Below are 12,414 nucleotides of genomic sequence, written 5' to 3' on the forward strand. Positions count from 1 at the left end.
GGTTCTAGTTTGTCCACATTGACCATTTAACATACCTTTTAAAATGCATTTTAAAGTTCAAAACAGTTCTCACTTAACATCTCTAAATTTCTTTCTGCAGCTACTGGTCCTTGTGTGTCTTATTTATTTAAAGTGTGCTTATCCTTTTTACTATTCAGGTTATTTTATTAGAAGGTACCATGGATCCATCATTAAATGTTTGTCATTGATGGATGACTAAGATGAAATTAAATGTTATTTATATAGTTTGTTGCTTAGGAGGAACATGGGGTAGAGCAGTGGAGCAAGGAGAATAGTAAATTTTGCATATAAAAGTTATAGTTAGGTGATATTGGAACTTTAATACTGTACTATAGTTCTTTTTCTTTAAGGACTATTTGAGTTTGAATGTTTAAAATACCTCCTGGTCTCTGTTTTATTTTCCATTACTCTTCATTATTTTTTGTCAGTTGGCTTTATTCAGCTGTTTGTTTATTCTGGCACACACTAAAGCACAAATTACATCTTCTTCAGATTGTATTTTCTTTGTATTGTCCGCATTGCTGGCAGCATTTTCCTCAGTGGCCTGCAACATGGTAACTTCTGTGATTAGTCTTAACTGCCTTACAAGATTTTTTTTCATGTCTGTAGCTTAAAACCAACCTGGTGATCACTAGATGAGGCAGAATTCTTCTAAAGCATATAGTGAGATTACTGAGTTTCTAAAATATGATTCTTTAGAAAATATAGTTTTTATGTTAGTCATTTTGCCTAGACTGTCATTTTGTCATCACTATCATTCACTTCAACCCTGGGCCTGAAGAAAATAGACGTAGTTTAATACCCAGATCAAATGCTGTACTGGGCGCTCTTTAGATGCAGTGCCTTGGCTTGCTGCCAGTATGTACTGCCTTCTACCTGCTCCCCACTCGGCTGCTGGGGCCTCTGTCCTATTTCCAGGATGGTGCTCCTGCCGCTCTGCAGGAGCAGGGTCTTCCTCCCTCTTCTACTCTCTGTAGTCTCAGGACAGTTGCTAGAAAATAGGGGAAAATATAGAGGTCCAAAACTAACATCATGGACTGTATGGGACCTAAGGGTATTCTGGAGGAATATTGTCAGAAAGAGTTCCGTGGAGGTACAGGTTATACAGTGTACAGTAGTGGTTAATGAAAACCATAAGTTTTCATTAATAAAGTCTTGTGCTGTAGGTAACTAGGTGTGATTGTGTCTTCGTATATTAATGATGATACTCTTCCATCTCAGTTTTGAGGTGTATGTAAACTCAGAAATTTTAAGTACCATTCTTAGAGTTTTATTTTAAGCTTTTAACTCTTAAAGGCAATTTGCCTTACTACAGAGACTCAGTTTTTTATATATACATGTATAGGTGTATATACATATGTATCTTAAGTAGTTAGGTGTATCAAAGCACTGTAGATGTCTGGGGTTGCTTGGGTTATTTAGTAAATCTAAGCCTCAGTTTCTTAGGAAACAAGGCCAAAAAATGCTCCAGTAAATTGGAGATAAAAATCTTCCGAGGCTTAGAGAAAAGTCAAGATGGCAAATGATAGGCATCAGGTTTGCCATTTCTGTTCTGTTGATGGTGTCCTGAGCTGGGCAGAGGTCCAGAAGTTAGAAGGAGAAAGTGACATAGGCGCAGGAGACTTGATGTTTTTGGTCTAGGAACTTCATAACCAAAGATAAATAAAGTGTAGGCCAGTTTATCTACAGAGCATTTTTCCATTTCTCTAACAAATGATGTGCATAAATTTGAAAGTAAGTTTAAGCCAATATTGAAAATAATTGGACAATGACTAATTTATTCCTACTCTACTTTGCTCAGGGAAAGAGTTTCAAAATGGGAGAAAAGGATTTAAAATGGAATAATCTCTAAAACCTAGCACCTGCTTCTTTCTTTAACTTCAACACCTTTTCCCACTTTGGATTGTTATATTAAAGTTTCACTGATTGGCTTGAAGTATTATAAACAGTATTGGACATTTACTCATTCAGAGGATGAAATCTATTCCTGTTATCCACAGCTCTGGATTAGGATTGATAAGTATTTTCAGTGGAAAACGCTTACAGTCACGATATAGACAACTACCTACATCAGTTCTTTAAGGGAAATTCCTTTTTGTTTCAGACTTGACCTCAGTAGGCAAAGAGTCAGTGTTTGAAATACAGTAAGAAGCTGCTAAATAAAATTTGATTTCCTAGTGAATTCTGATTTTTTCACATATGTGGTTAGTCTTTAAAGTGTTCGTTAATTTTAATCTGACTCTTGTTGGATTCATCTTAGTGGTCAGTGCTGTACAACAAAAGGCAGTTACAATACTTTTGCTTTCATAGTTTAAAATTGCAACTACACCATTCAGCTGACTCAGTATCAGCTCCCTTAATCATGCCTCTCTCTTTTTTTTTTCTATTTTAAATTAAAGGCAGTTACATTTTTCATTGTTTTATTTACTTTCCCCATCTGCTTTTTTTCTTTCAATTGTTATGTAACTGTAGAAATGATAGAGGCAGAATTCTGCTAATCTATCAAACCCTGTTTTCTGGTCTCAATGTCCATAATGCTGTAGAAGCTTAAATTTTGGTGTTACATTTAATTAGTATAAGATGGCTCTTTTATGATACAGTTTTAATACTTGGTCCAGATCCTTAAAATTCTTGATCCAGTTCCTTAAACTATTAATCATTTACAGTACAACCATTTCCTGCTCTGGCAAACAAATTTTATGTATTTGGAGTCATATTCTGTTTAATATCCAAAGTTAAAGAGTGGTTGATACATGATTCAACATGAAAACTATTTATGTGGAAATTGTAAGTGGATGTTTTATCATTCGTTGGATTAAAGATAATATTTGAGTTGTTTCTTTACCAATCTCAGTCAAGTATTTTCTACTGCCATGAAGTTTATAAATTAGTACCAATTTTATACCTAAATTTAAAAGCTTAAATGTATGATGTCTATCTTCAAATGTGCTGGGCACTCGTGCTTTGTGGAGAGATGTTGAAAGCTGGTAATGAGTAGAATATTCATTTATTTAACCTTTAACCTTAAATGTTAGTTGACCTTAAAATTCAACTTTTAATGACTATTTCACATACTTTTTTTAAAGTCAGTTATTATAAGCTTAATTTATCCTTTGATACTTGTTATGAAGTCTTTCGTTTTTACTTGTAGTTGAGAAAGTTAAAAAGCCACACCCATGATGCTATTATATAGTGTAACATCTCAAAAGTTTGTAGTAGTGTAATTTCAAGCCTTAGTTTTCATTAGTGCCAACCAAAACCAGCTGATTTGTAAGGTTTTTTCCCAGTGCTACAAAAGCTACAAAATTTCTTTGCTACAAAAACATAGCAAAATAAGGAAAGTTGATTTTTTTTCAACCTATATTCTACTATTTATGTTGAAAAATTGCTAGTTCTTTCTTCAGTAAGTAAAATTACTAAGTTTTTAACTCCCTACCATAATTACAGTTTTCAGATTCTTACCTTAAATTTTAATAAGTTAAGAGGACTTGATATTTTAATGCACTGGTTATTTTTGAACTTGTAATAATTGGGTGAGGTAGGTTAGTTAACCTGGAATGATTTGAAAGCTCAAAATTATATCTTGCTGATTTTCTGAGTTAGACAGAAACTTTTAAGAAATTGGAAATACCTTTCTTTTTCTTAGACTAAAATTGCAATTTGGGAATAATTCTATGTTTTAAGAATTTATAATTTAATAAATGTGATACCTGCCTTAAAGAAAAAGAAATACCAAATACTAGTAAGTAATAATTATATACAGTATCAGAGAATGGATAACAACTATATGCCTCATTTAAAAAATTGGTATAATTTGCTGTAAAATTTAGTAGGTTGGAGTCTTGCTGAATTTTATTAGTCAAGGAGTTACACAGAAAATTCTTTCCACATCTGAGAAAAGAAAGGAAAAAGGTCTTTTCAGGTTTGACAATTGTCACAAAGATAGTCTGGTTATAATTACTGAGATGAGGCATAAGAAGAGAGGTATATTCCATTCTTACTATTACCTAGACCTTTTTGGGTCAGGTTATTGTTTTAACATTTAATGGAAAGAATCTGATGGTGGAAGATGGTGGAGAGGAAATTGGAGTTCAGGTGAAGAAAATAAATTGGGAAATTACAAGCAAAATAAGGAATGGCATCAATAATTCATGTGTTACAGTATCTTTTTTATTATTTTTCTTCAATGGAAGATATAGAAATCAAGCTAAGTATTTACTAAAATTAATCATTGTTCTCAGTTTTTTTCCTGGTGGATCCAAATCTCATGGATTTGTGCAACTGCCCAGTAATTTAATTAGGACTTAATTCAGGATTTTTTTTTTCTGTTTTCTAAACAAATGTACAGCTGATTTATTCTCCCTTCTTCTTTTTTTAAGGAATCTAGGTAAAAATGGCTTATCTAACAGTAGCATTTTATTGGATAAATGTCCGCCTCCAAGACCACCATCTTCACCATACCCTCCCTTGCCAAAGGACAAGTTGAATCCACCTACACCTAGTATTTATGTGAGTCTGAATTGACTGACTAGAAATAAATCAAACCAGTGTTTGCACCTACTTGTCTTTCATAAGATCTTGCTTTAAATCAATATGGATGCCCTTTAGGAAAAATTTAAATTATTGGCAGCAGCTTGAATGTTTGGGGGGGAAAATGATGTGTTCAAAAAGATTCTGTAATAACATTTAAAAAATGACTTCTCAGATCTTAATTGTGGTTACATTATAGTAGTGAGAAGTACTTTTTTATTGCCCCTGATTTTGAGCAGATTTAGGCGAAAACTACCTAAAAATACAACTTTTTTTTGAGTAAGCTGGGTTTTAAATCTGTGTTCTACTAGTTTTAAGGACCTTAACATTCATTCTGTTTTATACATCTACCAAAAAAAAATATTATTTACTTTCAAAAAAATTGAGAACATAAAATGTGGTAATAGATATGTCATTAAAAAAGCTTAATAGATTCTTTAAAACTGGGTATTGGTTTTACTTAATGGACATTTAGACATCCGATACAGGAAGTTGATAAGAGTTTAAACAAAGCAACTCTTATTTTTATGTTTCTCTGAAATAGGTCCTCCTGCCCTATTTCCTTCCATCTTCCCACTTCTACTCCAAATGAAAAATATTTTTGAACTATAAATGTTTTTGGAGATATGACCTTGTTTTCGCCCTCTAGAGGCCAAATGTTATCATATTCATCCTTGCTCCAGCCAGTATTTATTGATCCATTCATATGTTAGGGAAGCACTGGGATAGACATGTAATAAAACTTTTAAACTGAGGTCTGAGAGAAGACAATGTAAAATTAATATTTATTTTTTATGGGTTGTCTTCTTCAGCCCGTAAATTCAGTAATTTTGAAAACATTTTGATTTTTTTTCTTTTTGTGATAAAAAGAAAACCACATTACATAACATTTACCATCTTAACCATTTTTTAAGTGTACAGTTCAATAGTGTTAGGTATATTCTCATTGTTTCAAAACAGCTCTCCAGGACATTTTCATCTTGCAAGTCTGGAATTCTGTACCCATTAAAAAAAAAACAGCTTCCTTTTCCCTGGTCTCCCCTGTTAACCCCCACTTTCTGTTTCTATGAATTTGACTACTTTAAATACCTCATGTAAGTGAAATTATACACAATTTTTCTTTTTGTAACTGGCTTATTTTCACTTAAAGTGTCTTCAGGGTTCATCCACGTTGCAGCAAATGATAGGGCTTTCTTCCCTTTTAAGGCTGAATAATATTTAAAACACACTGATGTTGAAGTTTGTTTTATCTTTTGTTTAAGATGTAATGGGCAAGAGAAATGTATGTGGTTACTATCTAATTACAATTAGGATCAAAAGTCATAGTGATAAAATGCTGTAGAATATAAAATAGAAGTAATGACACAAAGGATGCATTATTTATCTAAATTACAATAATTAAGAATTTGGCATAATATTTTCCAAAAGGTCTGTTTTATGGAGATCTAACCATACATTTTAATTTTACAGTTGGAAAATAAACGTGATGCTTTCTTTCCTCCATTACATCAATTTTGTACAAATCCAAACAACCCTGTTACAGTAATACGTGGCCTTGCTGGAGCTCTTAAGTTGGGTAAGCTTTAAATAAGAAAAAGAAAAAGTTTCTATATTTCCTTTGCTAGTTATCTGTTAACTTTTAAACCACTGGCAGAAACTTATTTTTATTCTTTTTCAGGTTTTCACATTTTCATTTTAATACTTTCCTGGCTGAGGGACAGAACGAGAGAGGGAGAGAGAGAGAAAGGGAGTGTGTGTGTGTGTGTGTGTGTGTGTGTGTGTGTGTGTTACTTTTTTATTCCATAACGTGAAGATATGATGATGATATTGGTTACCGGCAATTAACTGATGGTTTTTAAATTTAGCTTTTATTTTTGTCTAATTATATAATTATGGTTTAGATTGACTAATAAAAGAAATTTTTAATATGAAATATAGGTAAAACTTGATGTTACTAATAAGTACTGTAGTGCCCTAAGGAGTTCCTGTCACCTGCAGAGATTAAATAAACAAGTGAAACTTCAGCCCCTGGCCCCTTGATTCTCCCTCTGTTGATGGCGTGACAATTAGGTCCAGGACTTCAGTATAGGTTGTGCAAGTCTAGCACAAATCTCAGGATGTGCAGAGGCTCTGGTTGGTTTTTAGGAGAATTGGATAGAGTGTCATGAAACATTTCTCCTGTTTTTTCTTACCAAAAAAATGCACTTTAAAATATTATTCCAAATATAATTTTCATTTATTAACTACATTTATTTATTTATGAAGACCTGGGGCTTTTCTCTACCAAAACTTTGGTAGAAGCTAACAATGAACATATGGTAGAAGTGAGGACACAGTTGCTGCAGCCAGCAGATGAAAACTGGGATCCCACTGGAACAAAGAAAATCTGGCATTGTGAAAGTAATCGATCTCATACTACAATTGCTAAATATGCACAGTACCAGGCCTCCTCTTTCCAGGAATCATTAAGAGTAAGTATTTCTTCCTGAAGATTATTTTATTTTGGAGGTAGTTTATTATTTTATATTATTTTACTTTGAAAGGGCACTTTCCTCCTCATTTTTATTGTTATATAAATTTTTCTTTATATAAAATACTTATAACTGCTGTCCAGTTGCTTTTAGTACTAAGTCTGAGAAGCAAATCTATGGGTTAATAAAGTAAATATTGTTACTGTCTAGTGAGATGTCTCCCTCATCTCTAGGATATTTCTGTTTAGAGAAGGGTTTCTTAACCTTGGTAGTATTGACATTTTGGATTGGATAATTTTTTCTTGTGGGGGACTGTTCTGTGTATTGTAAGATGTTTAGTAGCATCCCTGGCCTCTCCCTACTGGATGCCCATAGCATACCCCTTACCCCCAAACCCAGTTATGACAATCAAAAATATCTCCAGACGAGCCACGTGTCCCCTGGAAGGCAAAATTACCCCTGATGGAGAACTACTGATGTTAGAAGATAAACTAAGTCTCATGCCTGCAGAGTCCCTAGTCTTATACCTTCCCATTAAACTCTACCAGGTTAGTATTACTTGGTGTATAACTTCTCCAGGAAGCGTTAGTGTTGTTCTTACCCATTTTAGTCTGAAAGAGGAAACTCCAGGAGAGGCATAAATTATTTCAAGATATATGGAAAATTAAAAAAATAAAACTTTGGAAGATAATCAGAGGATTATTATTGAAAGCCTTTCGGCAATGAAGCATTACTAAAATCCTTTAGCACTGAAATGAGAACTTTATGAACTCTCCCACAAAGTGAACATAGACCATCCATAAAAGTGAGTTTATTAAATGTATTACTCAAATAGTTATCTGTGCTAAGTTGTTCTGTACATATCCCACAACTGAAATTTAATATGTGCCTAGAAGTCTTTAATTTGTAATTCATTAGATTTGTTTATCTCTGTTTAAAATTCTCCCCTGAGTTCACTTTTTCAGTCAAGGCAACATTTGTACCTGTGAATCATATTTGTGTTCCTTTCTCACTACCATTCCCTATATCCTACAGAAGAATTCATCTAATAAAAACTGTCCTACAACTTTCATGAGTTGCAGTGAATTCATTGTCCATATAAATCTCTCTAGTTCACTTCAACAACTGAGTGGTAGTATTATGGTCAGAAAAGAATACATAATAAACAGGATTCAGAGGTCATCAAAGGAAAATTTGAAGGAAAAGTTGAAAAACAAAGATGATAAAAGGCAGAGTATTTAAATGGGAAGGAGTCCATAACCAAAGAAAGAATGACTGTTTGTGTGCTTTGGAAGCATGGGCCCATTACATGTGAAAAATTGGACAAATGTTTAAAAAATGTATACGTTTAAAGGGAAGGAGGCCAAAATGTCACCAAGTATTGCTAACTCAGAAATCGTAAGGCAGTGTTGAGATACCATGTCTGTAACACAAAGATGATAAATAATAGTAATATTTGCATTGAACAGCACCTATATTTATCTAGCACTTAATTTCCATGCTATTGTTGTGTTGATCATTCATGTCTCACTCATTGGGGGTTTGGGGGGAGATTTAACCCAGGAAGAACTTCTTCCATTTGTCCGCAATCAAGAATAGAGAGCATCTTACCCTCCACCCTTCCATACATATTCCGTACATATATAGCTACATACACATGCACTGTTAGTTTAGGAAATTTATAATCAAGATTGATACTTCTTGGGCCTCCCTCTCAACTTTGCTTTAATTTCCTCTTGAAAATGGGGCAGGAATGAGAATCTATAGTTTTTCCTCTTACAGAAGAATATTAATAAGGAAGAGCTTTTAGGATAACTTTGTGGCTGATGGAGGAGGTTTGATACCATGCCAGTGAGCTTTGATTTTTCTGGGTTTCCATTTAATGTGGTCTTTCAAGAAATTTTCATGTGAAAAAGGTCTATAGAAACTTAAGTTTTAAGACAGATAATACATTGATCTAGATGTGAATTTTTCAGTTGTATGTTGGAAAGGATAGCTGGCTGTAGAATAAATACCAAGCTGGAATGTCTTTTGCTTAATCCATAGGAAGAAAATGAGAAAAGAAGTCACCATAAAGACCACTCAGATAGTGAATCTACGTCTTCAGATAAGTAAGTCATTTTTAATGTCCTTTTAGTATTTCTACTTAAGGCGTGTTTCTAATATTGTCTCTTTCTTTAAGTTCCGGGAGGAGGAGAAAAGGACCCTTTAAAACCATAAAGTTTGGGACCAACATTGACCTGTCTGATGACAAAAAGTAAGTCTTTGTAGTAGTTATTTCTGTGAGCTGATGCAAAGAGGTATCCTTTGTAAGATTAGGAATTGTCTCTAATGTCCTCTTCTGCTTTGTTCTTTGTCATCTTTCTAAGTCAGTATACAAGTTTTAACTAAATTATTTTTGCTAGGCTTTATGATTATTTTCCTTGACCTAAAACTCTTGTACAAATTTTCAAGACCCTGACTGTATTTAGTTATGCAATCATAAAATGATATTTGTATAATTATATAAGAATATATTTATCAAATAGAATTACACAACAGTTATAAAAATAGGGAAGTCAATCTTTTTCTTTCATTTACTTGGTCAGTAATTTTTATGCTTTTTGTTAGGAAGTTTTCTTTGGATAAATCGGAAAATTTAAGCATTCCAGGATTTTCTATGCAAAAGTAAAATATTTATAGATTTGATTGTTTTTCTTATTGGAACATAAGGTTTTTGAAGATACGGTTAACTTCCACAAGTATTTATAGCAGGGTTTCACTCTTGATCTGTTATTTTATTGCAGGTGGAAGTTACAGCTACATGAGCTGACCAAACTTCCTGCTTTTGTGCGTGTCGTATCAGCAGGAAATCTTCTAAGCCACGTTGGTCATACCATACTGGGCATGAACACAGTTCAACTATACATGAAAGTTCCAGGAAGCAGAACACCAGGTAACTTTTATGAACTAACAGTTGAAAAACAAATTGATCAAAATGTGAAACTTGCAAAAGAGAACTGGATTCTTTCCATTTACACATTGAATGAAACTGAAAGGATTATTTCTGTTACAAGATAAGACTCTTTTAACTGGACTCAGATTATTAAGATTTTGTTTCCCTTCCTTAGTATCTTTTTTTAAATATAGTAGCCCTGAAACAATAGGAATTTAATCTGGAAAAGAAGTCATTGAAGCACTCCTCGGAAAATAAGTCCCTGTGACTTAAAGACTATTTTTGATCCCATCTACTACAGAGTGACAGGATCATTTTTTCTAAACTTATTTTTATCATAACACAATAAGGGATTTTTTTTAATATTTTATATTGTGACCTAGTGCACATGTGTATATACAAAAACAATTTCACAGAACAATACATTTTCTAATTTTTCCATTGTATTTAATTTATAAAAGAGTGGGTTGCAATGCTCAAATTGGTTTGCAATGTACAATCTACAACACTTGATGATGTGGCGACATTACTAGACTCATCCTGGTATCCAGTCTGGGCTTTACCGTTAACTAGACTTGTGACTTTTGGCAAGTCACATTTCTTCTCTGGGTTTTTTTTTTTTTTTTTTTTTGTAAAGTGAATTACATTGGCTTTAGACTTAAAGTGCTGTCCAACATTAGTGTACTGTCCTTTTTATGTTCCCTTGGATTGCCATGAAATTGCATAGGGTGATGTTCAAAATATTTAACAAGTAGCACAGCTGTTGGTAATACCGAGTTCAGTTGCACGGATGCCTACAGGGTGCATATCATCCTTGGGTGTTTCTGTTTGCTGCTTGAAGTAGCCATGGCTTGTAGACCAGATTGCGTCCTTCATTACCTGCTTATTGAATTGTACTTAAAAAATTCTCTCAAAAGAGGCCTATGCTTGCTTCTGGGTAACATAGGTCAGTGCTTCTCAGTCCTGGCTGCTCATTAGAATCTCCTTGTAAACTTTTAAAAAATATATAGTGGATTAATATCTGGATTTGGGGATCCAGGCATCAACATTAAAAAAAAAAAAAAGTTCTCTAGAGTGTGTACAGCCAGGATCAGGACCATTAGGCTATAGTTTTTGTCCTTAGGCCATTCAGTGTCCAATTCTGTGATATTTTATCCATAGTTGGGTAAAGTGGAAACAGTTCTGGAATAAATGGCGGAAGACCTATCTGCCCCCAGTCTGTCATTTAGACACCTATATAAATACCAGGCAAGTTATTTGAACTCTAGAGTTCACTTTTCTTATGTATATATTATTGGATTGGTTCTATTAAGATTCATTTCAACTGAAAACTTTTCTCTTCAATTTGAATTGTTTTATGCAAATAGTATTATTCCCCACATCAAAGAATACAGTTTTTCTTTACAAGTCAAGGGGGAAAGCAGACTTGATAGGTTACTTCTTTGTCACTTATGTCTAGACTGTTGAGGGTGGTTTTTGTTGGTTTGTATATAAGGTATTAGTTTTTCAGAAATGTCCTTAAAGAATTCTCTAAATAATTCCCTTGAGGTAGTGCTATCCTATAGAAATACAATGCAAGTCTTAAGATTTTATAGTAGTCACACTAATGTAAAAAAAAGTAGGTGAAATTAATTTTAAACCAATTATATCCAGATATTATCATTTTAACATGTAATCAATATAAAAATCATTGGGACTTTCCCCCTTTTTTATATTGTCTTTGAAGTCCAGTGTGTACTTTGCAGTTACTGCGTATCTCAGTTCACATCGCCATATTTCAAGTGGTTACTGTTCAGACAGCTCGATATTAGAAGAATTGTTAGTTTGGTTCAGTTTTTAAAGATTGTTTTGAATACTTTTTTATAGGTCAAAACACTTTGTTCCTGGAGTTACCTAGATAAATTTGTTACCTGCTTTAATGGACTTATGATCAGTCTATGTTCTAAACTCATCTAGAGATGCTCTCAGACTCTATCCTAAAAGACTTTTAGTTAGATAGCGGGGTCCCAGCATCTCTAATTTTAATTAGAGCTAAATTTTATTCAGAGTCCATGCCATGGACAATTCCAGCCATCTACCTAGGGTAAGAAACAGTTGTAAATATTAAGAGTACCATCTTCACATTATACTGTCATATTAAAAGACTCAGGGTGTAGTGTGCCCAGGGTGTGGCAAGAGCAGCTCCATTTTTTCACTGAGGTAAAATTCATATAACAAAGTTAATCCTTTTAAAGCATGCAGTTCAGTCATATTGAGTACATTCACTGTGCTGTGTAGCCATCACTTCTGTGTAGTTGTAAGGCATTTTCATCAACCCAAAAGGAAACCACATATCCATTAAGCAGTCATCCCAATTCCCCCCTTCCTCTCAGCCCCTGGCAACCACTAGTCTGCTTTTTGGCTTTATTTCCCTGTTCTGGATGTTTCTTGTGAATGGAATCATAGAACATGTTGCCT

The 12,414-nt window shown here is 33.6% G+C and overlaps 1 protein-coding gene across 8 annotated transcripts in view; it reads left to right on the forward strand.

Moving 5' to 3' along the window:
- KDM6A (lysine demethylase 6A) overlaps positions 1–12,414 on the forward strand; it is a 168,116-nt gene that overhangs the window by 131,719 nt on the left and 23,983 nt on the right. For all 8 annotated transcript variants that reach the window (XM_074359374.1, XM_074359375.1, XM_074359377.1 and 5 more), the window contains 6 exons: positions 4,401–4,530; positions 6,022–6,127; positions 6,817–7,022; positions 9,069–9,133; positions 9,205–9,279; positions 9,809–9,957. In XM_074359374.1, the coding sequence (XP_074215475.1) occupies positions 4,401–4,530; positions 6,022–6,127; positions 6,817–7,022; positions 9,069–9,133; positions 9,205–9,279; positions 9,809–9,957 (731 nt within the window). The remainder of the gene's footprint in view (positions 1–4,400; positions 4,531–6,021; positions 6,128–6,816; positions 7,023–9,068; positions 9,134–9,204; positions 9,280–9,808; positions 9,958–12,414) is intronic.

This window comes from Camelus bactrianus, chromosome X (genome assembly GCF_048773025.1).
Source record: "Camelus bactrianus isolate YW-2024 breed Bactrian camel chromosome X, ASM4877302v1, whole genome shotgun sequence".
In the NCBI taxonomy this organism is placed as follows: domain Eukaryota; kingdom Metazoa; phylum Chordata; class Mammalia; order Artiodactyla; family Camelidae; genus Camelus; species Camelus bactrianus.